At 51.7% G+C, this 21,958-nt stretch overlaps 1 protein-coding gene and 1 long non-coding RNA gene across 4 annotated transcripts; one reads left to right on the forward strand and one right to left on the reverse strand.

The window, feature by feature from the left end:
- Nucleotides 1-451: 451 nt before the first annotated feature.
- ZDHHC19 (zinc finger DHHC-type palmitoyltransferase 19) lies at nucleotides 452-20,550 on the reverse strand. 3 transcript variants are annotated; one of them, XM_053221014.1, is made up of 8 exons: nucleotides 20,173-20,550; nucleotides 19,694-19,815; nucleotides 19,048-19,187; nucleotides 18,074-18,246; nucleotides 17,564-17,669; nucleotides 11,042-11,127; nucleotides 10,494-10,693; nucleotides 452-8,751 (listed from the first exon to the last, which is right to left on the reverse strand). In XM_053221014.1, the coding sequence occupies exons 1-8, from the start codon at nucleotides 20,316-20,318 to the stop codon at nucleotides 8,732-8,734; spliced, it is 993 nt and encodes a 330-aa protein (XP_053076989.1). In that variant the 5' UTR covers nucleotides 20,319-20,550; the 3' UTR covers nucleotides 452-8,731. The 3 variants fall into 3 exon arrangements, with proteins under 3 accessions (XP_053076989.1, XP_026916904.1, XP_026916902.1); XM_027061103.2 differs by lacking the exon at nucleotides 452-8,751 and adding an exon at nucleotides 9,669-9,863 and having other exon boundaries at nucleotides 19,694-19,809; XM_027061101.2 differs by lacking the exon at nucleotides 452-8,751 and adding an exon at nucleotides 9,669-9,863.
- LOC113599817 (uncharacterized) lies at nucleotides 20,503-21,889 on the forward strand. The gene is made up of 3 exons (XR_003420726.2): nucleotides 20,503-20,654; nucleotides 20,811-20,929; nucleotides 21,683-21,889. It is a non-coding gene; the product is annotated as an uncharacterized LOC113599817 (long non-coding RNA).
- The last annotated feature ends 69 nt before the right edge of the window (nucleotides 21,890-21,958 follow it).

A 21,958-nucleotide genomic window follows, 5' to 3' on the forward strand; every position in this document is an offset into this window, starting at 1 on the left:
GCTGTGTGACTGGACCCGCTGTTTTACCTCTCACCTCCTCCTCCATGAGACAAAGGTGACACTCAAACCTCCCATCCAGGGCCACTGTGGAGAATGAGTGAGTCAGACAGTGTCTTGCACACAGGGGACACATAAACGATACGTTACCCCCTGGTCTGGCTGGTGTCCTCACTTCCTGACTGAGGCTTCAGGGCCATCAAGGCTGTGAAGGCGGCAGCTTTGTCACAGTCCCCTCTGTGCCAAGTTATGAGACGGCCAGAACTGAAGGGCTGGGAGGTGAGTGGAGGGTGGGGAGGCTTTCATGGTTCAAACCAGGTGTGAACAGATGAGAGACATGATTCTAACTTGAGATCAGAGCCTGACAGCATAGCAGGCTGTGGGCCACTACCTCCCCTTTGTGGAGCCCTCCAGGAGAGGGGCCTGCAGTGGCCACAGAGCCACTCCCGCCGCAGAGCAGAGCAGCCCCAGCCAAGCCAGCGAAAGTGCCCATAGCCCCCCTGTTCTCAGGTAACATCGGCACTGGAAGGAGTCACAGATCTTTTGGGTCCATATCCTCATTCCACAGATAAGGGAACAGGTCCAGAGAGGGGAAGGGCTTTTTGCAGTCACACAAACCCACAGAGGAAGTGCTGGGCCTAGAAATCAGGTGTCCCAACACCCAGGCTGACAGTCAGAATCCCCCCTCCCCCCACCTCCAGCTAGGAAGCACTTGCTCATCCACCATAAGCATCTGATGAGCTTGCTTCCAGTCTTTTAAAAATACATATATAGGGGCACATGGGTGGCTCAGTTGGTTGAGCGTCTGACTCTTGATTTTGGCTCAGGACATGATCTCATGGTTCTTGGGTTCGAGCCCCGCATCGGGCTCTGTGCTGACAGCTCAGAGCCCGGAGCCTACTTGGGATTCTGTGTCTCCCTCTCTCTCCCAAAATTAAACATTAAAAAAAAATGTGTTTTAATGTTAAAAAATAAAAAAACAAAAACAGAAATACATATATAAGATTGAAAATTAACGATATGCCATCCACGAACACATTATTTTTTAAATCCAATTTCATTACCTCCTGGATACATTGTAGTTATTCAGTATTTGTTGAATGAATGAACTTTTAGCCCCACTATCCCAGTTCAGGCTCCTCCCTAGATGACATCACTAAGGTCTTGATTGGTTTCTCCTCTGCAAGTTCCTCCACCCAGTGCCCTCCCTCCCCATCCCTATCGGGGCTTACCATGTGGTCCCTACCACAGCAGGGACCCTGGGGACCAAGAGGGCAAATGAGGCTGCCCAGAGGTTTCCTTCCACCCTGCTCCTCTTTGGTCAAGGCCCCTCTTTTGGGACACCCTTTGGATTAGGCTTGGGAACAGGCTGGGACACCCAGACACCCTCTCCCACGGATCCAGGCCCTGGCACCCTGCTTAGCTGCTTCCTCATGCTACCCAAGCGCTCCTTTCACTCAATGGCTGGTTTTGTCTTTGCTTTCACTCTTTTCCCCACTGTGCTAGGATATGGAACGACCCCTGAGCCTCCGGTAGGACTCCAAGGAAATCATTCAATCAGAAAATTAAGGCCAATTCAATGGGGAGAATCCTTCCACAATGTATAGAGATAGCGAATTATCATGTTGTACACTTTATGTACCTTATGATTTTATCTGTCGATTATAACCTGGTAAAGCTGGAAAAAAAGAAAAAACCTAAGGCTAGAGCCTGGGGCACTGGCAGGGCCCAGCACTGCTGAAGGCAAGGGCATGAGTTCTGCAAGAGTTCTGCAACAGGACAGAGCCTGGAAGTTTTCCTGGTAGGAGGTGAGAGGGAGAGTCATAGGGCAGGAGTTAGGAGGAGAAGCAAGTATGTCTGATCCCTGAGGTCAAGGATGAAGAGAGTTTTCAAGAAAGAGGGTATAATCAACAGTGCCAAAGCAGCTGAGGATGGAGGAAAGTCACATCCACTTCCTGAGCTGGATGTGCACAGACCCTCCCTGGGACCAAGTTTGGGGTCAGGATATGTCAGGAGGCCCACTGGCTGGATCGGGTACTGAGGAGACCTCCTGGTGAAGCTGGATAGATGAGCTAGGTGGGTGTGGACCCACCCCCAAACCCCAGGGACACGTCCCGAGACCCTACTGAGCAGAAACAGGGTGGGACGGAAACTAAACAACTTGTGCCTTTAAAGTCACCTGAAATTTATGTCTCAGCAATGTTTGATTTTTGGCTTCTCTTTCCTGCAGCAGGATATTTAAAGAAAACAAATCTTTAAAAGCTTCAACTCCAAAGCAAAGAGCCCTCTGTGTGCCTACTTCTGGTCTCTGCTTTAGGAACAAACCTCCTTTACTCTTTGGTCTGAATTGTGTCCAAGGCAGAGTGAGCCTCTCAGCCAAGATGGGCGCAGCCCAAGTCTCTGCTGCAGGTTCAGAATGAGCCTGGTCCAGCCAGACCTTGAGACCTTCCAGAGGCTTCCACTCCAGGGCACCCTGAAGCCAGGGATCCAGAGGAACTGACAAGGTGGTAGTACCAGTTGGGAGCAGAGAGGGTCACATCTCTGCCCCAAACCCAAGGCCGGTCAGCTATCCCCCTAGGGACAGATACTTGGTGGGGAAGAGAGGGAGCTGAGAAGTCACCCAAGGAAGGTGACCAGTCTTTGGGATTTAAAAAGAGGTGGCCTGGGGCGCCTGGGTGGCTCAGTTGGTTAAGCCTCCAACTTCGGCTCAGGTCATGATCTCATGGTTGGTGGGCTTGAGGCCCATGTCGGGCTCTGTGCTGACAGCTCAGAGCCTGGAGCCTGCTTCAGATTCCGTGTCTCCCTCTCTCTCTTTGCCCCTCCCCTTCTCATGCTCTCTCTCTCTCTCTCTCTCTCACTCTCTCTCTCAAAACTGAATACACATTAAAAAAAAATTAAAACAAAAAAGAAAAGAGGTGGCCCATTCTTGGCTTTGGCCATTTCCAAATGATCCAAATCCAGAGCCGGAAAAGAAGGCCCAAGAAGGGGAAATGCAGACAAAGACTTGAAACCAAGTATGACCCTCCTATTGCTCCGTTCACAGCAACCCCACACCTACTCAGCTGTGGCCTGTGCAAAGAAGTGAATGTCAGTGTCTTCCCATGGTGCACTGCGTGACCCCACAGCGCTGAGGAAGCTCTGCACGAGCTTTAGTGTCCCTTTCACAGATGTGGGAACAGTGGCTCTGAGATGATAGGGGCTTTCCCGGGCCACACGGCCAGAAGCAGCAGGGGTTGCTTTCCAACACAGCTCTCCTGATGCCCAGTCTGTGCCCTCTCCACACAGTTCCACCATCCTGGCCAGGAAAAGGGCAGATAGGGCAGTCTTTCCATTTCTGTCAGTGGCTGAGGAACAGACAGATTTCTAGTGAGCACTGGGCAAAGGACTTTTCCAGCACAGATGGCCAAGGGTCCTGCCCAGGGATTAGTACCCTTGCTTGGTGACCTAATGCATCGCCTGCTACCAGGGGACAGATGAGGTTCAGGTAAAGGACCCTAATCGGTCATTCAATAAGCCCTGACAAAGTTCTGTCCACTTCAGGGCTTGTCCCCAGACAGGGGCCCTCCTTCCTGGTCACAGTCATGGGCTTCCAGTAGGTCAGGGTAAGAGTAGTCCCAGGGAGCCTCCAGAAAATTCTGTCCTTGCAGACAGGGAGATGGAGGCCAAGGCCTACCCAGGGTCCCATCCACAAAAGTAACAGCAGCACCTTCCCCACAAGTCATTGTGAGGATTAAATGAGATAATGCAAAGACAACGCAAAGCACTCACCCCACAGTTAGCACTCAAAGAGATACTATTTTTGTCGTCATTGTGATTTTGCCTACCAGACCCAAGCTACTAGGCCTCCAGGAGAAGAAAGAGTGCCTCCCGGTTTAAAGTCCAGGCCTCTGACCCACCTGGTTGCTCACGGTGGCGTGATGGAAAGACTCAGAAGCAGTTCTGGAACCCAGTCTCGTCTGGCCTCTACTTAGGTGTGTGACCTGGGGAAGGCCCTGCTGAACCTCCCCCACTAGTGCCTTGGTTTTCTTCTCACTGAGAAGTAAACTAGATATTCAGGAGGGACCCTTCCAGTTTGGGAATCTCCAATTTCAGCAGCAAAACTGCCCTGACCAGAAAGCTGTGAAAGCGTGTGCCTGGCTGGGAGGAGGAAGCCCCGTTGGAGACAGACAAAGGCGCCCTGTGCAGGCCCTGCCTCTGGCCCGGCCCAGAGCTCTGTGGGTTTCCACACCCAAGCCCAGGGCCTTCCAAGAATCACAGTTAAAAGGTATTACTTGAAAGTTGCCAGACAGTTAACTTTGAGTTCCTGGAAGCTGTAGTCCAGGAACAGCTGGGGGTTGGGAATGGTGGTGAAGCGAGGCTGGGTGGGGGAGGTGAGAAGTGGGGAGCAAAGACTGAGGTGAGGGAAGGACTGGCCACAGGGAGAGGGGAGAGCAGGCAGGAGCTCCGAGCACAGCTCAAACACAGGGTTCAGATGACCACGGCTTTGACCTCCTTCAGCCTAGGACACTATCCAGCCCCAAAATAGAAGCAACAATGTGTTTTCTTAACAGGAAACTCTGTCACCATGCGGGAGGGCAGAGCCTTTGGGTGGTCATCCTGCTGTTCCCTTGAAGACTCTCAGGCCACCCCTCCATTCTCCTTCAGCCCAGAGACACTGACATTGGTTGCTTTTCTCTAAAACATGACCACAAAATCTCCCCTCTGAAGCAGCACCCTTCACCTCTGCAGCCTGGCCATTAGGGAACCCACAGCAAACCAGGCAGAGGCAGGCTGCTGTTGCCATGGTGACCAGCATCCTGAGGCCACAGGAGATCACCAAGTCCCGACTCCGGGCAACGCCTCTATCACACGGAGGCCATGATCACCGCCATCAATCAAGCACCTCCAGGGTGCCAGTGCTGAGCCCAGCTCTTTGCACGCCCTGCATGATGTACCCTCGGAACAGCGCTACGAGGGGCAATGGTGTATCTCCTTTCACAACAGGGGAAGCCGGCAGTCTGGCTGCCGAGCCCAGGTCTCAACCACAACAGCAGTCTGCCCTTATCCACGGTTTCAGTTACTCACACAGGGTCATCTGCGGTCTCGAATCAGACAAGCTTCCTTCTGAGATGTCGTCAAAAGGCCCACACTAGCCTAACACTGTGCCACAGTGCTGATGCCGTTGTCCTCACTACAGCTCATCTGGTAGGCATCTAGTCATCTCACATCACCACCACAAGGGTGAGTACAGTCCAGCAAGAGCTTTTGAGAGAAAGACCACATTCACATAATTTTTATGATGGTGTTTTGTTATCATTGTTCCAGCTTACTTTTAGTTGTTGTTGTGAATCTTATTGTGCCTATTGTATAAATGAAACTTTATTATCGGATATATAGGGCTCAGGAGTACCCCGGTCTTAGGCATCCACTGGGGGTCTTGGAGCATACCCCCGTGGATAAGGGGGACTACTGTAACAAACTGAAATAAAATATAACTGCTGGAGCACCTGGGTGGCTCAATCGGTCGAGCGTCCGACTTCAGCTCAGGTCATGTTCTCGATCGAAGTCCACGAGTTCGAGCCCCGCATCGGGCTCTGTGCTGACAGCTCAGAGCCTGGAGCCTGCTTTGGATTCCGTGTCTCCCTCTCTCTCTGCCCCTCCCCAACTTGCACTCTGTCTCTCTCTCTCTCAAAAATAAGTAAACATTAAAAAAATTAAAAATATATATATAACTGCCTATAGAAGTACAGTGCAATGGTGAAGGCTAAAAGGGATGTGGCTGTGCCTCTTAGAAGTGTGACCCTGGGGAAGAGGCCTGTTTGCTTAGTGCTGATTCCCTTATCTCTAAAACATGACAACTTCAGAGGGTTGTGAGGATTAAAAAAGCGCATACGAATCCCTGTCCCTGGGCAGGCCCCAGCGGTGCTCAGTGAAGGTTTCGTCACCCATTACAGGGCCTGCCAAACCTTCAGCCCTGCACACTCCGCACACAGGAACTAAAGAGTAGGATGTGGGCACTGGGGGAGCATCACCTGGGTACGAGGCACTGGGCCAGGGGCCCAGGAGTGTCATTCGACCAGGGGCCTGGGCTCTGCGACACAGTAGGATTCTGGGCCCTGATCCCTCACTGCGGCAAAACTCCTCTGCCCCATCAGTCCCTACCCCACCCTAAGCCACCGGCAGTGCCCTCCTGGGTGGGGCAGGCAGGGCAGGGCAGGGCTGGGCATCATTATCACTCCCAGCTCAGGGCTGGAGACAGAGTTAAGCCAGGCCTTCTTATCGGCTCCCCAAGCACTATGCTGAAAGGCACTGCCTGGCTCTGAAGCTTGGGGGCTGGAAGGCAGGGCCCTGTAGTGGCTGCCCAAGTCCTTGCTCCTCTAGAATGGTCCCCGGAGCAAGAATGGAAGAAGCAGCCTGGCAAACAGAACTCCACCTGGCTTGGATACCGTGTCATCTTAGGCAATCCCTTCCCTCTCTAATCTCCATCTGTGAAACTGGGGGTGGAGGGGCAGCTGGAGAAGATGACCCCTGAGTCCCTCGCAGCTTGAAAGAGTTGGGATCCTGTGACCACCTGTGAGGTAGCCATGCTGATTGTCCTATTTACAGACAAGGCACCTGAGGCCGAGCAGAGGGAAGAGACTCATTCCCATAGCATTCTAGTCAGTGGCAGAGCTGAAGGACACCCAAGCCAGTGCTCTTCCCACACCACATGCCCTGACCTTCTAGCAGGCCCATGGAGGAAAAGTCTAGAAATGACAAAAGCACAGCTACTTCTGGGCGGCTCCCTATCCCAGGTCCAAACCCCTCCATGAGGTTCCAGGTACGGTTGGGGACCTCAGAAGAGCTCCAGGCCCGTGGATACCTGGCAGCCCTACGGAGTGAGAGGTCACTCCTTGGCTTCTGTCCAGGGAAGGCAAGGATGGCAGGGCTTTCTGGGTGTGGGGAGAGCTGTCCCCATAACTGGACTCGGATAATACCCCTGCTCTTATCAGTGGGCCAAGGGCTCCAAGGGGTGTATCTGAGAATCAAGGGCAGGTTCAGCAGAAGTGGGGAGGGAGCACAGAGGCAAGGTGAGTGCAGCTCAGCTGAAGCTTTTAGTCTGGAAGGAAAGAATCTCTGAGGGTGGGTCTAAGGGTTAGGGGATGGTTGTGGGCGGAGTCACAGGAAGGGGCAATCTAGGTCCACTTACCCTTTGAGGAGCAGAAGAACCTGATCTAAAGGGCTTTCTAAAGAAATCCTAAAAACCTCAGTTTGGGATGGACAAGAGAGACCCAAAATCTATGCCCCGGAGCAGAGGAGTCATGGCTGCCTTTGAGAACCTAAGAAAAGTTATGCCCTTGCCTAATGGGGAAACCGAGGCCCAGGCTTTTGGGGAGATGACTCACACCTAGCTTAAGACTTGGAAGGCCCTGGGGCGCCTGGGTGGCTCAGTTGGTTAAGCATCCAACTTCAGCCCAGGTCATGATCTTACAGCCTATGAATTCGGGCCCCGCATCTGGCTCTGGGCTGACAGCTCAGAGCCTGAAGCCTGCTTCAGATTCTGTGTCCCTCTCTCTCTCTGTCCCTCCCCAACTCATGCTCTGTCTCTCTCAAAAATAAACATTAACAAATTTTTTATAAAGACTTGGAAAGCCCTGTTGGAGAGGGGGTGAGTCCCCTGTACAGCTGGGGGCAGTGACCCAGGAGGTTCAGTCCTAATGACCAGTCGCCAGGCTCTGAACCAGGCAGGGCAGCAGAGAAACAGGCCATGCAGCAGAGCAGGACTAGGCCTTCCAGACCCTGGGGCCTGGCTTTCTTAGGCCCCGGCAGAGCTGGGGCTCCAGGCAGGCACCACCTGGGTACTCAGCCAGTTCCCTGAATATCCAGGCCTTGGCTCAGGATTCCTGGGCTCTCTTCTTCTCTGGCCCAGGCTCAGAGGACTCCCATCTGGGAGCAGGCCTGCAACTCTCCTCACTGCTGGGCAGCCAGGGCTGAGCTGTGCCCTCTGAAACCACCCAGACAGGTGATGAACACATACACTACATACACCCCTGGGGTTGGGGGCTCAAAAGGCCTCATGCCCTCTTCCCCTCCCCAGGCACCCCTGGACTGCAGGCTTCCCAGACAGATACGACTGCTTCACCTTTATTTGTAAATGCTGGCCCTAAGACTTTTAAATGTGGCCACCGAAGCCATTTACAACAAGGCCAAAACTAGGCTGCCTTTCTGTATGCCAGTGAGTACCCTGCAACCCTCCCAGAACCCAAGGTTAACTCTGAGTTAAGCAGGGGTGAGAGCTGAGAAAAGGCTTGAACACTGAGAGCGCTTGGCATGGGGAGTCCATGAGACCAGGGCAAAGGGGGCAAGAAAGAGCTGTAGTCCTTGGGGTTGAGCAAGACTGTTCAGGGGCCCAGAGAGCCAGAGCCAGAGCCAGAGCCAGGGGTAAAGCTGGGGGTGGACAGGGCCCAAAGCCGCCATGGACATTCCAGGGAGGAGGAAGAAGGAAGGGCAGCAGCGAGAGGCACTCAGCATATAGAGAACTGAAGTTACGTCCTGCATTGTGGGTCACCCACCTCTCCAGGCTGGGCTGGCACCCCCAAAGGATGAACTCCTGCCACCCCCACAATACACATACAGGCACACAAACCTCCATGGGACCCTGAGGTGTTCACCTGGTCCTCTGCTGACATGCCTTCCTCTCACCTTCACCACATCCTGAGCTCGCCTGGCAACGAGGGTGGCAGGAAGCAGCGTGGTTAGTGCCCATCATCACCTCCTAATGTAGCAGTTCTGAACCTTCAGGGTGGCAGGAGCACATGGGGCACTTGACAAAAATTCAGATTCAGATTCCTGCCCTCCCTTCTCCTCAAGATTCTGAATCAGTGGTCTGAGGACCCAGGTAATTCTGAGAGGGTGGTCCTTGGAGAAATGCTGGGTGGTCTGCTAGGTGTTCGGTGGAGAAAACAACCATAAATATAACTGCTGCATTCATCGTGTGCCTACTGTGCACCTGACGTTTGGCATGAACCACCTTATTTTGTCCTTTGACACCCTTCCGGGAAAGGTGCCATCATTTCTATTCCCAAGGTCACACACTGCCCACTAGAGAAATCACAATTTGAGGTAGTTCCCTCTCTCCCCACCCCCTTCCTGTCCCCCAGGGGCCTGCAGACTCACAGGGTCTGGGACCCACCCCAGGGACAGGACCAGAACCAGCATGTGACTCCCCAACAGGAAGGAGTGAACAAGGTGACACCAGTTAGTAAGAAAGATGTAGAATTGTACCGTAATGGAGAATACCCCCACCCCTCCACTTCCCAGGGATGAGGCAGCAAAAGGGCCCAGTCCCAGCCTGAGGGCTGCCAAGTCACCAGGGAGGCTCCAGTGTGGCAAGGCTGGACCTGGCTGGCTTAGCCAATTCCCAGGCGGCGGGCGCCCCCTGCAGCCAGACAGGGGAGTGGCAGGCAGAGGCCTGGACGTTCCCAGGGCTGACCTCCCTGGGACGGCTAGGTTTTCTCTGGCATCGTCTCCGGGCCTCACTGTGGTCCTTCTGGTTGCCCCATTTTAAGGATGAGAGAAGTGTTGAGTGTCTTGCCCAAAATCGCAGAGCCAGCCAATATGGGGCCCTGGCTCCTCCCTCCCGGAGTCTTTGTCCCAGCCCCCCAGAGCCCCCCTCACCTCCAAGCTCCCTCGCCCGTAGGACAGACAGGACCTTTGTAGGAGGCAGGCAGTGGGTATTTAATAGGCTTTGGTGGAGGATCTCGACACTCCCACCAGGGAAGTGGGCAAGGGTGGGGCACAGACAGGCCTCCACACAGGGCTCAGGAGATGAGGTTCAGATGCAGGGGCTCCTGGCATCGCCGGGTGTGAGGGGGCGAGAGGTGGGCAGAGCCTCGTCTGGGGCACTCCTGCAGCAGGGAAAAAAACACTGGGCTTGCATGGAGCTAAACACAGAGTGGAGGGATGGGGGCTCTCCCCAAGCCCCTGCCCCACAGTTCATGACCCTCCAGTTAGGGAGCAAGAAACTGTCCAAGCCACCAGCCCCACAGGGAGAGCAAAGGGAGTGGGCTGGTCCCACAGAATGTCACTGCAGGGGCCCTGGGGGAGGAGGAGGCTGTGGATTACACACCCCCACTTCATTCCTAATGGTCCACTTCCAGGCATTTCATATGTTGGGCTTCAGAGTAAAAGTTGCCTTTAAATAAAGGGCTCCAATCTCAGAATTATGAACTACTGGCCTAGTCTCAGTCACTAATAGCTGAGGAAACAGACACCCAGAAAGGGTAAGTGGCCTCAGGCCAACCAGCAAGTGGTCTTTTCTCTTTATGTCTCCAGGGACCCCTGGTGTATTCTGAGGACTGTGACTTTACTTCCAGCACTCCTCAGGTCTATGATCCCCCTCCCTCAAGCTCTGAGTGCTCCAGTCTCAGGGCCAGCCAAACATGGGGTGAGGGGGTTCCCCCCAACACTTGTACTATCCACAGAATCCCTCTCCCAACACGCACAAGTACACTCTCTCTCTCTCTTTCTCTTCTTACCTCCTGGAGGGCTAGAGCCTCTCCCTGAGGGAACCTTCCCTGGTTTGTGGAGACTCAGAGATTGGGGCTGGGGGCCAGAGCCAGGCTCTGGGAGGGCTGGGGGACTGAGCACCGAGGGGCACACTGGGAAGTGCAGGTTCTGCATGGGCACCCAGTCAGACCCCGCCACTCTCTGCAGCCAGACAGCTTCAGCCATGTACCTGGGGAGCAATAAGCCAGATGGAAGGGGTCATGGCCCTCCTGGCCTGCTCCCCCTCAGCTTGGGGAGCACACAGCCCAAGGCTTGGCCCTGCAGAGAGCTGCAGCCAGTCTCATTCAGGCTATAGTGCCCCTCTACCACATTTCTTAGGGTAAGAATCCACAAAGGCAAGGAAGTGAGGGTTCCAGAGGCTCTCACAATGCCCTGAAGGAAACCCCGAAAGAAGAACAGTGAGTATAAAGGCCTGGGAGCTGGGGTTAAGAGGTCAGGGGCGACGACCCGGCTTTATCCCAACTCCCCCTCCCCCCCACCACGCCCCATCACTGGGTCCTCTGGTCTGCAAACTCACTTGGGTCCCAGCGGTGCACAAATTGTTAAATACCAGTTGCTGGCACAGCCGTGGTCGAAGGGGTTGTATCCCTGCAGGTATCGGCACTGGAGGGAGGTGAGGGCCAAAAGAGGAACTCAGGTTCAGCAGGACCGGGCAGCCTACCCTCTGATGGTCCTCCCTGAACCATCAGCTCAGCACAGGCCCATGGCAAGACTCCAAGGGCAGAGAAGCAGGGAGAGTGAGCCAAGGCCTCCCCTGACCCACCTCTGAGTAGCTCTTTCCAGGCAACCCCTGGCCCTGCCCCCACCTCTCTTGCCTTCTCAGGGATTCTCCCCCATCACCCGTACTCTCTTTTGCAGTATCCTCTCCTTCTCTGTTTCCTTTGGCCACACCACATCCTCCTGCTACCTCCTTCTAGATACACTTTCAGATCTTTTTGTGGCTAAACTCGTCCAAATACAGTTCCACACCCCTCCCCCAATTTCCCTACCTTCCCAGTTCTCATTTTTTCCAAACTTGTGCTTTCACTGAATTTCACTATCTAGAAGGCCAATTGCATGGGGCCCAACCATATTTCCCTAACAAAATAACTTGGCCCTGGAAATCTGGACTGAAGTTCCTGAGCACCCATGCAGTGAAGGTCAAGCCCAAAGGTGAAGTCCTCCCTTGAATACTCTTAACCAAGTTCTTCCCCTCCCCTCCCCTCCCTCTACCCATCAGCCCCGCCCTCCTCCCCCTCCCCAGCACAAGCAGATTCTCACCCTGACGTCAAGAGCCTTAGCTACAAAATGTCTGTAATGATCAAAAGTGGCCCAAGGGCACCTCTGCCCACCACGGGGAGCTCCCCTGTGTCCCATGCCCCTGTCACAAAGATTTTGACCTTCAACACTATTCTCCATCACAAGGTGTCAGGATTCCATGCAGGGCAGCTGACACCTAGGGGAGAAAAAGTCAAGACGGCTCCACAATATCCCATTGTTGACAAAAAGTGACATCGACCATCAAGACACTTTGAGTTCTAACATTTAAAGCATTAAGGGAAACTGCCATTCTATTTGAAATTTTAATTAAATGGTTAGAAGAGTTTGATTATATTTACAATTAGAATTTTAAATTTAGAGAAATAAATTTTGATTGATTAGATGTATATGAAGTATACAAAAACAACTGTCCAACACTTAAAGGCATGATAATTGTCTGATGAACTCATTAGAACTCACTAGTAAAAGACAACACCTTCCTCTCCCCACATGAGAGCTTCTTGGATGTGAATGGAATCCAACAGCTCCAATTCCGTGTCTCAAATGCTCCCACACTCCACAGGACAAAAATCAAAGCGGGCATCTTCTCTTCCCAGCTCCTCCTTCCCAGGCTCTCTGCTGCCTCTGCTCTCTGCCCTTCTTCCCCAGGGATCGGGGCATCAGGCATTTTTCTCTCTCTTTCTCTCCCAAGGCATTATCAATTCCTTTGTGTAAAGACTCACTCATTCGCTTGGAAATATCTGGGGGCCTCAACAATGTCCTAGGCACAGCACTGGGGGCTGAGGACACAACCACCATCACCAAAGCCTGCCTTAACTTTCAAGCAGCTGGGGAGTGGGCAGGGCAGTGCACAGAAGAGCAGGCAGCCAGGGCCAAGACTCCAAGGTGCAGGGAGAGGAGCAGCAGCCCTGGAAAGCAGACAGTGGGGCCCTGAGTGGCCACGGCAGGGGCATTCAGCTTCCCTGATACTGTGTGCAGCCTGGAAAGATTAAGTTTTAGGGCTGCCTACTGGCCCCTTGGAGAGCACAGCGCCAACGTGACAGTGAGGAGAGGCCGGGCTGGAAGCTGGCTGAGGAAGGCAAAGAATGATACCGGCAAGCATAGCCAGCTCATTCAAGAAATATGGCCCTGCTGGAGGGGAGAAGGCAACAGGTGGAGAAGAGGCTTGTGTTGTTAGGAGTGTTCTCTTTGTTCCTAAGATGGGAGAGGCGTGAACACGTGTAAATGATGATGGGAAGGAACGGTTAAGAGCAACAACAATATATAGGGCTTCTGCTCATACTGGCTGCTGCTCTCTGTGTCTTACACGTATTAAGCCGTGCGGCCCGTTTCACAGATGGGGAAACCAAAGCACCAGGTAGCTAAGTAACAAATCCAGTATCTCCCTGCTGATATGAAGCTGCGGTTGGAATTTATGCAGACTGGCTCCAGCGCCCTTGGTATCAACCACTGGGGCAAGTGGCCCCAAAAGACGTGGTTCGGGGATGGAGGTAGGAAGGGAATGAAGTTGAAGTGTGTAAAGAATGCCTGAAATGGGGGTCGTCTGGGTGGCTCAGTTGGTTAAGTGTCCAACCTTGGCTCAGGTCATGATCTCATGGTTTGTGGGTTTGAGACCCACATCGGGCTCTGTGCTGACAGCTCGGAGCCTGGAGCCTGCTCTGGATTCTGTGTCTCCCTCTATCTCTGACCTTCCCCCACTCACGCTCTGTCTCCATCTCTAATAAATAAACATTAAAAAAGAAAAAAAAAGAATTCCTGAAACAGGTTCTGCAGGTGAGGGGACAGAGCCCTGAAAGAATGAGTCACACTCATCACAGAGTGCAGCAAATCACAGAGTGCAAACCCCATTTAGATTTCTGAAGACTGGAGATCACAGACTGGGAGACCCCCATTCCGAGCAGTGGAGCAAGGGCAGGCCAAGGGCCTGCCGTGGGGCTAGAAGAACCATGGGATGTGGGAAGGGGAGTGCTGCCCAAGGGAGGCTGAAATGATGGACTGAGGCTGGAGACAGAAGACACTCAGACCACAGAAGGTAATGAGAAAGGGATAATGGGTACTGAGCAAGAGGAGTCACTGGTGGGCTGGAGTGGTTGAGTAGTGACTGTAAGGACAGCAAGTGGTGGGCAAATAGGGGCCCTCTGTCCTGTCAGTTGTCTCAGTATTTCCAGCTCTCCCTCATCAATGTAGGCAACTACAATCTTCCTAAAACAACCTTCAGTTGGGATGCCTGGCTGGCTCAGTCTGGGTAGAGCATGTGGCTTTTGATTTCAGCAGCTCTTAATCTCAGGGTATTGAGTGCAAGCCCCACATTGGTCATAGAGCTGACTTAAAAATAATAACAACAATCTTTAGCCAAGTCATCGTCCTGCTAAAGGAATCCCATGGCAAGGATGTTCACTTTTATCACTTCTACTCAACATTGCCCTGGAGATCCAAGACGGTCAGTACAGTAAGAAAAGAAAAAGAAATAAAGCCATACATGTTAGGAAGGAGGAAATGAAACTGTCCTTATTTACAGATGACATGATTTTCTATGTAGAATCAACAAAAAAACTATTAGAATAAGTGAGTCTAGCAAAATTGCAAGAGACCGATAAACAAAAAATCCATTGTATTTCCTTATAATAATAATCAAACAGAAATGAAATTTAAAAACACATTTATGGGGAGTCTGGGTGGCTGAGTCAGTTGAACATGTGACTCTTGATTTCAGCTCAGGTTATGATCCCAGGGTTGTGGGATTGAGCCCTGCATCAGGATCCAAGCAGGGAGCCTCCTTAAGACTCTCTCTGTCTGTCTGTTTGTCTCTCTCTCTTTCTCTCCCCCTCTGCCACTCTCTCCCTCTTTAAAAATAAAAAAAGTAAAGGAAGCAAAAATAATATAAAAACAGGGAGGGGGACAAAACACAAGAGACTCTTAAATATAGAGAACAAACAGAGGGCTACTGGAGGGGTTGTGGGAGGGGGATGGGCTAAATGGGTAAGGGACATTAAGGAATCTGCTCCTGAAATTATTGTTGCACTATATGCCAACTAACTTGGACGTAAATTCAAAAATAAACTATTTAATTAATTTAAAAAATATTTAAAAATTAAAAAATAAAATAAAATAAATAAAAGTAGCACATATATAATAACACGAAAAGCAAAATACTTAGAAAAGATCAGGGAGCCTGGGTGGCTCACTCAGTTAAGTGGCTGACTTCAGCTCAGGTCATGATCTCACAGTCATGAGTTCGGGCTCTGTGCTGACAGCTCAGAGCCTGGAGCCTGCTTTGGATTCTATGTCTCCCTCTCTCTCTGTCCCTCCCTGCTTGCCCTCTGTCTCTCTCTCAAATATAAACAGACATTTAAAAAAATACTTAGAAAAGATCTAACACAATGTATGCAAGATCTATATACTGAAAACTACAAACACTAATGAAAGAAATTGAAGAAGTACATGGAAAGAGGTTTGTGGCTTCAAAAAGCTCAATATTGGTAAAACGTCAATTTTCCAAATTGACCTATAGGTTCAATGCAATCCACATAAAAATCTCAGCAAACGTTTTTGTGGAAATTAAGCTGATTCTAAAAGTTATGTGGAAAATCAAAGGAACTAGGATAACCAAAAAAACTCCCCAAAAGAACAAAGTTGGAGAACTTACATTGTGCAATTTCAAGACGTAATGTAAGCCTACTAATCCAGACAGTGTGGTATTGGCAAAAGAACAGAGTCCAGAAATACACCCACAACTACATAGTTAACTGATTCTTGACACATGTGCAAAGGTAACTCAATGCAAGAGGACAGTCTTTTCAACAAATGGTGCTGGAACAGCCCATTTGCAAAAATAATACATCTTGACCCTAACTTGCATCATATACAAAATTTAATGCAAAATGAGTCATAGTCCTAAATATAAAATCCAAAACTTATAAAACTTCCAGAAGAAAATATAAGAAAATCTTTGTGACCTTGAGTTAGGCAAAATTTTCTTAATTACAACACCAAAACACAGTCTATAAAAGGGAAAAACCAATAGTGTACTTCAGCAGAATTTAAAACTTCTGATCTTTGGAAGGCACTGCTAAAAAAAATTGAGATGACATACAGACTGGAAGAAAATATTTGCAAAACACATATCTGAATCCAGAGTACATAAAGAAGTCTTAGGACTCAATAATTTCACAAAGAAAAAAATGGGGGTGGGGGGGCGGCGGCTGGGTGGCTCAGTCGGTTAAGCATCGGACTTCCAACTCAGGTCATGATCTCACTGTTCCGTGGGTTCAAGCCCTGCATCCGGCTCTGTGCTGACAGCTCAGAGCCTGCAGCCTGTTTCAGATTCTGTTGTCTCCTTTGCTCTCTGCCCCTCCCCCACTTGCACTCTGTGCAGTCTCTCTCTCTCTGTCTCAAAAATAAATAAACATTTAAAAAAATTAAAAACGAAAAAACTGACAATACCAAATGTTAGTGAAGATGTAGAGCAACTGAAATTCTCACACATTGACTGTGGAAATGCACAGTGGGAACGCAGCCATTTGGGGAAACAATTTGACGGCCTCATAAAGTTAAATGTACAGTTACCATATGACCCAGCAATACCACGCCTAAGCATTTACCCAAAAAGAAATGAAAATGTATGTTCACGCGCCTGTACACCAATGTTTATAATCGCCGAAAACCGGAAACAACCCGAATACGCTTCCATCAGCAAATGGATAAACAAGTGGGGGTATATCCACATGTTGCAATACTGCGTGGCAATAAAAAGGAAGAAACTACTGATATGGGCAGGAACACAGATGCATTTCGAATGCAGTATGCTAAATGGAAGAAGCCAGACTCAAAAGGCTATGATTCCATTTATATGAGCCACTGGAAGAGGGAAAACTATAGGGATAGAAAGCAGAACAGTGGCTGCGAGAGGCTGTGGACAGGGAAACTGGCTACAGAAGGCCGTGAGGGAGTTTTCTGTGGGGTGATGGAGCTGTTGTAAATCTTGATTATGGTGGTGGTTACAGGACAGGACTGCACGTCAAAACTCATATAACTGTGCACCGAAACAAGGTGAAGTCTAACGTTAAAAAAAAAAAAAAAAAAATCCTATCGTGGCTGCCAGGTTTCCACTGGATTAAGACCAAATTCTCTACCTGACTTTCTGAGCCCTTTCATTCCGGCCAATCCCGAGCAGTCCACTTGATTTCCCATGCCATCTTCTGCTCCAATTACCACCGTTTCCTCACCATCCTACCCACATTCGACAGACTGGCAGGCTTCCCTGCCTTTCTGCAGGCTGCGCCCCTCACATTTGCTCTCTCCGTTTTCTGACGGTCCCAAACCACTAAGCGGCACGCCCCACGCCACACAGCGGTCCTCCCAGAACTCAAGTTCCTCTCTGAGTCTGCGCTACTCAAAGTGGGAGAGGCCCTTTCTCGTAGCGTTCACCGGCGTCTGGCGGGTGTTATTCTGATTTCAGTTACCCTATCAACACAAGCGCAGGATGAAGCCTTACTCATCTCTCCGCCCAACGCTCAAAATTAAGCACACATGGCCTAGCACACAGTAGGCCCTCGATGCAGTGCACCCAGGAAGGAGAGTGACCACCGAGCTCTAGGAGCAGGTGGATAATGAGATGCGTCTAGGTCCAGAAGGGCTAATGGCCCTTCTGGAGGCATTCGAGGCAGGTCAGGCCGTCAGGCACCAGGGCGGTGCACAAAGCGGAAAGGGCAGAGGTCCCGGAGGCGCAAGGTGACCACCCACAGCCCGGTATCCCCGCGTCCCGCTCGGCCTCGCGTACCTTACCCTCGCAGGAGCGCTGGGCCGCGCTCACCGACATGGCCTGGATCAGCAGCAGCAGGAAGAGTGGCACCAGGAAGCCGGCGGCGGGTACGGTCACCAGGATGCTGCGCACCAGCTAAGGAGCAGAGCCTCCGGACCTTCCTCCCTGGCCCCGCCCCTCGTCCGACTCCGCCCCAACAGCCCCGCCCCCAACCGGGACCTTCCATCCGCTCCCCGCGCTCCGCCCGGTACACCTCACTCCACTACCCTCCCCAGGCCCCGTGCCACCTTTAGCATTCCCCATCATGACCCTGGTAGATTCTCAAGTCTTCCCCGTCCCTTCTAGCCCCGTCCATCTCCCTGGCCCTGCCCACCCCCACCTAGTCCCTGGGGGTTCTCCCCGTACACCATGGGGGGGGGGGGAAGGAGGACGATCCCGCCTCCCCCCCACCCCACCCCCGCTAATCCTGCCCCTCATCCCCACCCCGCGCTCTCCCCAGTGCTCCCTACGTGGGTCCCACGCGGATACGCCATGGCCTTGTCCATGGAGAAGGGCAGGTGGGTTGTGCGCACCAGGAAGATCAGGCAGGTCACCAGCAGGGCACCCGAGTAGAGGCACAAGGACAGGACGAGCAGCATGAAGAAGCGGAAGTTGCGGTGACCGATGCAGTTATTAACCCATTTGCAGTGGTGGTCAAAGTCCTGGGCAAGAGGGAGGGGGCAGGCTTGGAGCACCCCTAATCAGAGGTTTTACCCCCTTTCCCAAAGGCCGCCTACCCTTGGCCCCTCAAACTGGCTCCCATCCCTAGGGAGAAACCCAGCCACAAAGTCCTTAATGCTGGCATTTCTATGGTTAGAGCACTGTTAAGTCTCCATGGCTCACAAGGTCATATATCAAGAGGCCTTTAGAGACAAGGCCTTCCTGGTCTTCTGTGGGACACATCCTGGTTTAACTTTGGGCAGGACACAGAATATTTCTGGGACTCTGTTTTCTCATCCATTGAATAAGGATAATAATACCCTTGCTCAGGCTGCCTCCCCGGATTGTAAGGACCAGATAAGACAGCACATTTGTAAACCTGTGTAGCCTGTGCACATGAGACAGCTCAGCACTCGGACCCCAGGAGACCCTCTGACCTGGACATGCAAAGAAGACAGGCAAAGCTTCCCTGGCCAGGCCTACAGCCAGCCTGAGGGCCTTGGGCACCTAGTGTCAGCAAGCCTGGGGGAAGACACGAGTGTCTTTCTCCCCCTGGCCTGACCAGGTCCAGCATAGGTGTGGATGCCTCTGCGTGTCAGCACCTGCACAGGCAAGGGCCAACCTCCCAGGACAGGTGACAGGTAGTGACTGCATGAATGACCAAGAGTGGCTGGGAGTTACTGCCACCCTTGGCCTTTAGCGATCCCGGAAGTGGTTTCACACCTGCCACAGGAGCTGGTGTGGGTGGGCCTCCTGGGCAGGGGCAGGGTGGGGGCAGGTGGGCAGTCAAGAAGGGCACTCACTTCCACACAGATGTTGCACCAGGGACAGTGGTAGGTCCGGGGCGGGCGGTGGAAGCAGCACTTTTGGCACCATTGCAGACGGAAGGCCCTCTGGTTCACCCACACCACATGCACCATCATGGGGCCCTGTTCATTGGAGCCTGTCACAAGAAGAGGATTGGGCAGCAGTAAGAGGGCCTTCCATCAGTCTGCTGCTCCGGGGGTAGGGAGGCCAGCTCCCTATCATTACTGGGCTCCAGGAAGTGTGGGGAAGAGATGGGCAGGGGCATCCCTAGTCCCCGCTGAGCAATCTGCCCAAGCACAGAGAGACTGGCATTCAAAGGGAAGGTAAGTTTCCAGCCAGAAGTGTTCTGTGAGGACTCAGCCCTTTGAAACTGTGACTGATGCTTTAAGGAGTTTGTGCAGTGGGAAGGATGAAGGGAGAACTGAGTGGTTTCAAAGGGCTGGCTTCTCCCCCCACCCAAAGCAACTGGAAAACTCCAGAAATCTGGTTTTCCACATCTCCGTGGCTTAGACGATGAAGTGCCAGAGGCAGGGCCTAGGAAAATGAGGATGTGCATTGAAAGGGTCCTCAGGCCCGAGGAGGGGAGATGGAAGGAGCCCTTCAGGAGAGGTTACATCCTTCTCCCAGGGACCAATGCCTCACCTTGATGCAAGATGCCCGGGTCTGAGAAATTGAGTGAAACGAGACTGAAGAAGGTGAGGACACAGAGGAGGCCTGTGACAAGAGGAAAAGCCCACTCCCCATTCTGGGCCAGCCACCTGCAACTGAGACCAGAGCAGGGCTCAGCCCTGATCTGGGGTGGGGGTGGGGAGGTGAAGTTCTCCCTGAACCTGGTCCACTTGGTCAGAACCCACATACCTTGAAGCCTGCTCTAAATATCCAGGCTGGTGACAGATCCATAGAGACTCCACCAAATGTCACCCAGTGTTACGGGCCACCTGCAGCTCCCAGAGGCACCAAGCACTATATACCCGTGCCTTTGCACCTTCGATTCCCTCTGCCTAGAGTATCCTCCCTTCTCTCACCCCTCTTCCACACTTCCCCTTCCTCTGCACTGTCATTATCTATCTTCCTTTCTGTCTCTGTAGGAAACCTGTGGCTTGTGTGGGAGGGAGACTCACGGGAACGCAAAGAAAAGGCCACTGAAAACTACCAGCAGCACCACATTGAAGGCAGCAAACAGGCTTGGGAGGATCCAGGGAAGCGGGGCCTGAGGCAGGGGATGGGGCTCCTTCATGAGGGGCATGGCATCCTTCAAGACTGGCATGGCTGGACCTCCTGCACCCCCAGGGGAGATCAGAGTCACCAGGCTCCCTCGCCCCAGCTGGCTCCAGGAGCCCCATGGCCACAGCAGCCTCGGAAGCCACAGCCCAGGGTGGAAGGAAAGAAGCTCCAATGTGACATCATAGAGGTTGAGGAGAATGGAGGCTAGGGGCTCTTCAGCAGAACTGTCTGCAGCCAGTGACCAGAACTTCCAACAGCAACCCCCTCCCCATCCCCCCACCCCCCACACACACACACACTTGTGCCAGGGACTGAGCGGTCCTGCCCTATGAGGTTGGCTTTGAGACTACATGAGATTAGAGAGACACATGGGGAGAAGGTGGGCGATTCTAGTCATCTTTTCAGGCTCAGTGCTAATCGAAGCAAACAGTGCTTGTTGTTCACTCTATTTTTTTCCCCTCTTTTCTTATTACAAAATTCCACTTTGGGGAGTGGAGGGGCAGCTAGATAATTTTCTAACTTCCCTCATTTCCAGGGCTGGCTTCATGACACAAGTCTGGTCAATGAGACAAAGGGGATGTCTGCTGAGGATTCTCAGAAAAGATTTGCCTTGTCCTCTTCTTCTGGTCTTGAACCTAGATGTGCTGGCTGAAGGTACCACCTTGGACCCATTAGGCAGTATGTCAACAGGTTACAAAGAATGACATTGTTGAGTCACTGCCCCAGACTTAAACTGCCTGCCTCTGAGCTGCTTATTATATGAGAAGATAGCTGGATTTTCTGTTACATGCGGCTGACATTGGTCATTTGTTTTGGCCATTAAGCATATGAACCCCTCTGTTTTTGGAGGATTCCCTGCACTGTACCTTATCATGAAGGGCAAAGACTGGTCCCCATACCAGTTGGAGCTAAAACTGCCAGATAATCGCATTCAAAGCCTCTCCTGCAGCTCGCGCATAGCCCTGTGACCCAGCCACCACCAATTAGTCTCAGAACTGCTACCACCAACCGAGTGGGAATCTTCTGAGATACAGCAGCTGCACACATTTTCAGGGCTCCCGCGTGTAGAAGTGTGATGGCCATTTTGAATGTCACCTTAATTTCAACAGTGATTGCACTGTTCTTCAACATGGATAAAATATGCAATTCTAAGAGTCCTACTTTGTTTTTATTGTTTTTTTCTTCATGTTTATTTTGAGAGAGAGAAAGAGCAAGCGCACTGGTGTGCTAGACAGAGTGGGGGAGGGGCAGAGAGCGAGAGAATCCCAAGCAGGCTGCATGCTCAGCATGGACGCTTAACCATTTAACCGGCTGAGCCACTCAGGTGCCTCTTGATGTTGCTATTTTCTGAAGCTGGGGCCCAAATTCAGAAGAATAAAATTGACTTTGTGTCTTTTTGACTGGTAGGTGACACCAAAGACCTGCTCTGCCCCCTCATGACCTGTGACATGGCACTACCACGCGTAGAAGGACGTTAACGCACAGATATAATTAACATGCTCCGTATTTTCTTATGTGCTCAACAATATTGTAAGAGCTGCCCTATTTATTGGGCCCACATTGTGGGGTAAGCTGATAAATAAAAAAGAGGATTAAATCTAATACCTGTATAGGTATGGGGTTATCAATATGAATAAATTTTTTCAGTACTTTGGATACTCTTGCAGAGTGGGTAAAAGTACA

This window comes from Acinonyx jubatus, chromosome C2 (genome assembly GCF_027475565.1).
Source record: "Acinonyx jubatus isolate Ajub_Pintada_27869175 chromosome C2, VMU_Ajub_asm_v1.0, whole genome shotgun sequence".
In the NCBI taxonomy this organism is placed as follows: Eukaryota; Metazoa; Chordata; class Mammalia; order Carnivora; family Felidae; genus Acinonyx; species Acinonyx jubatus.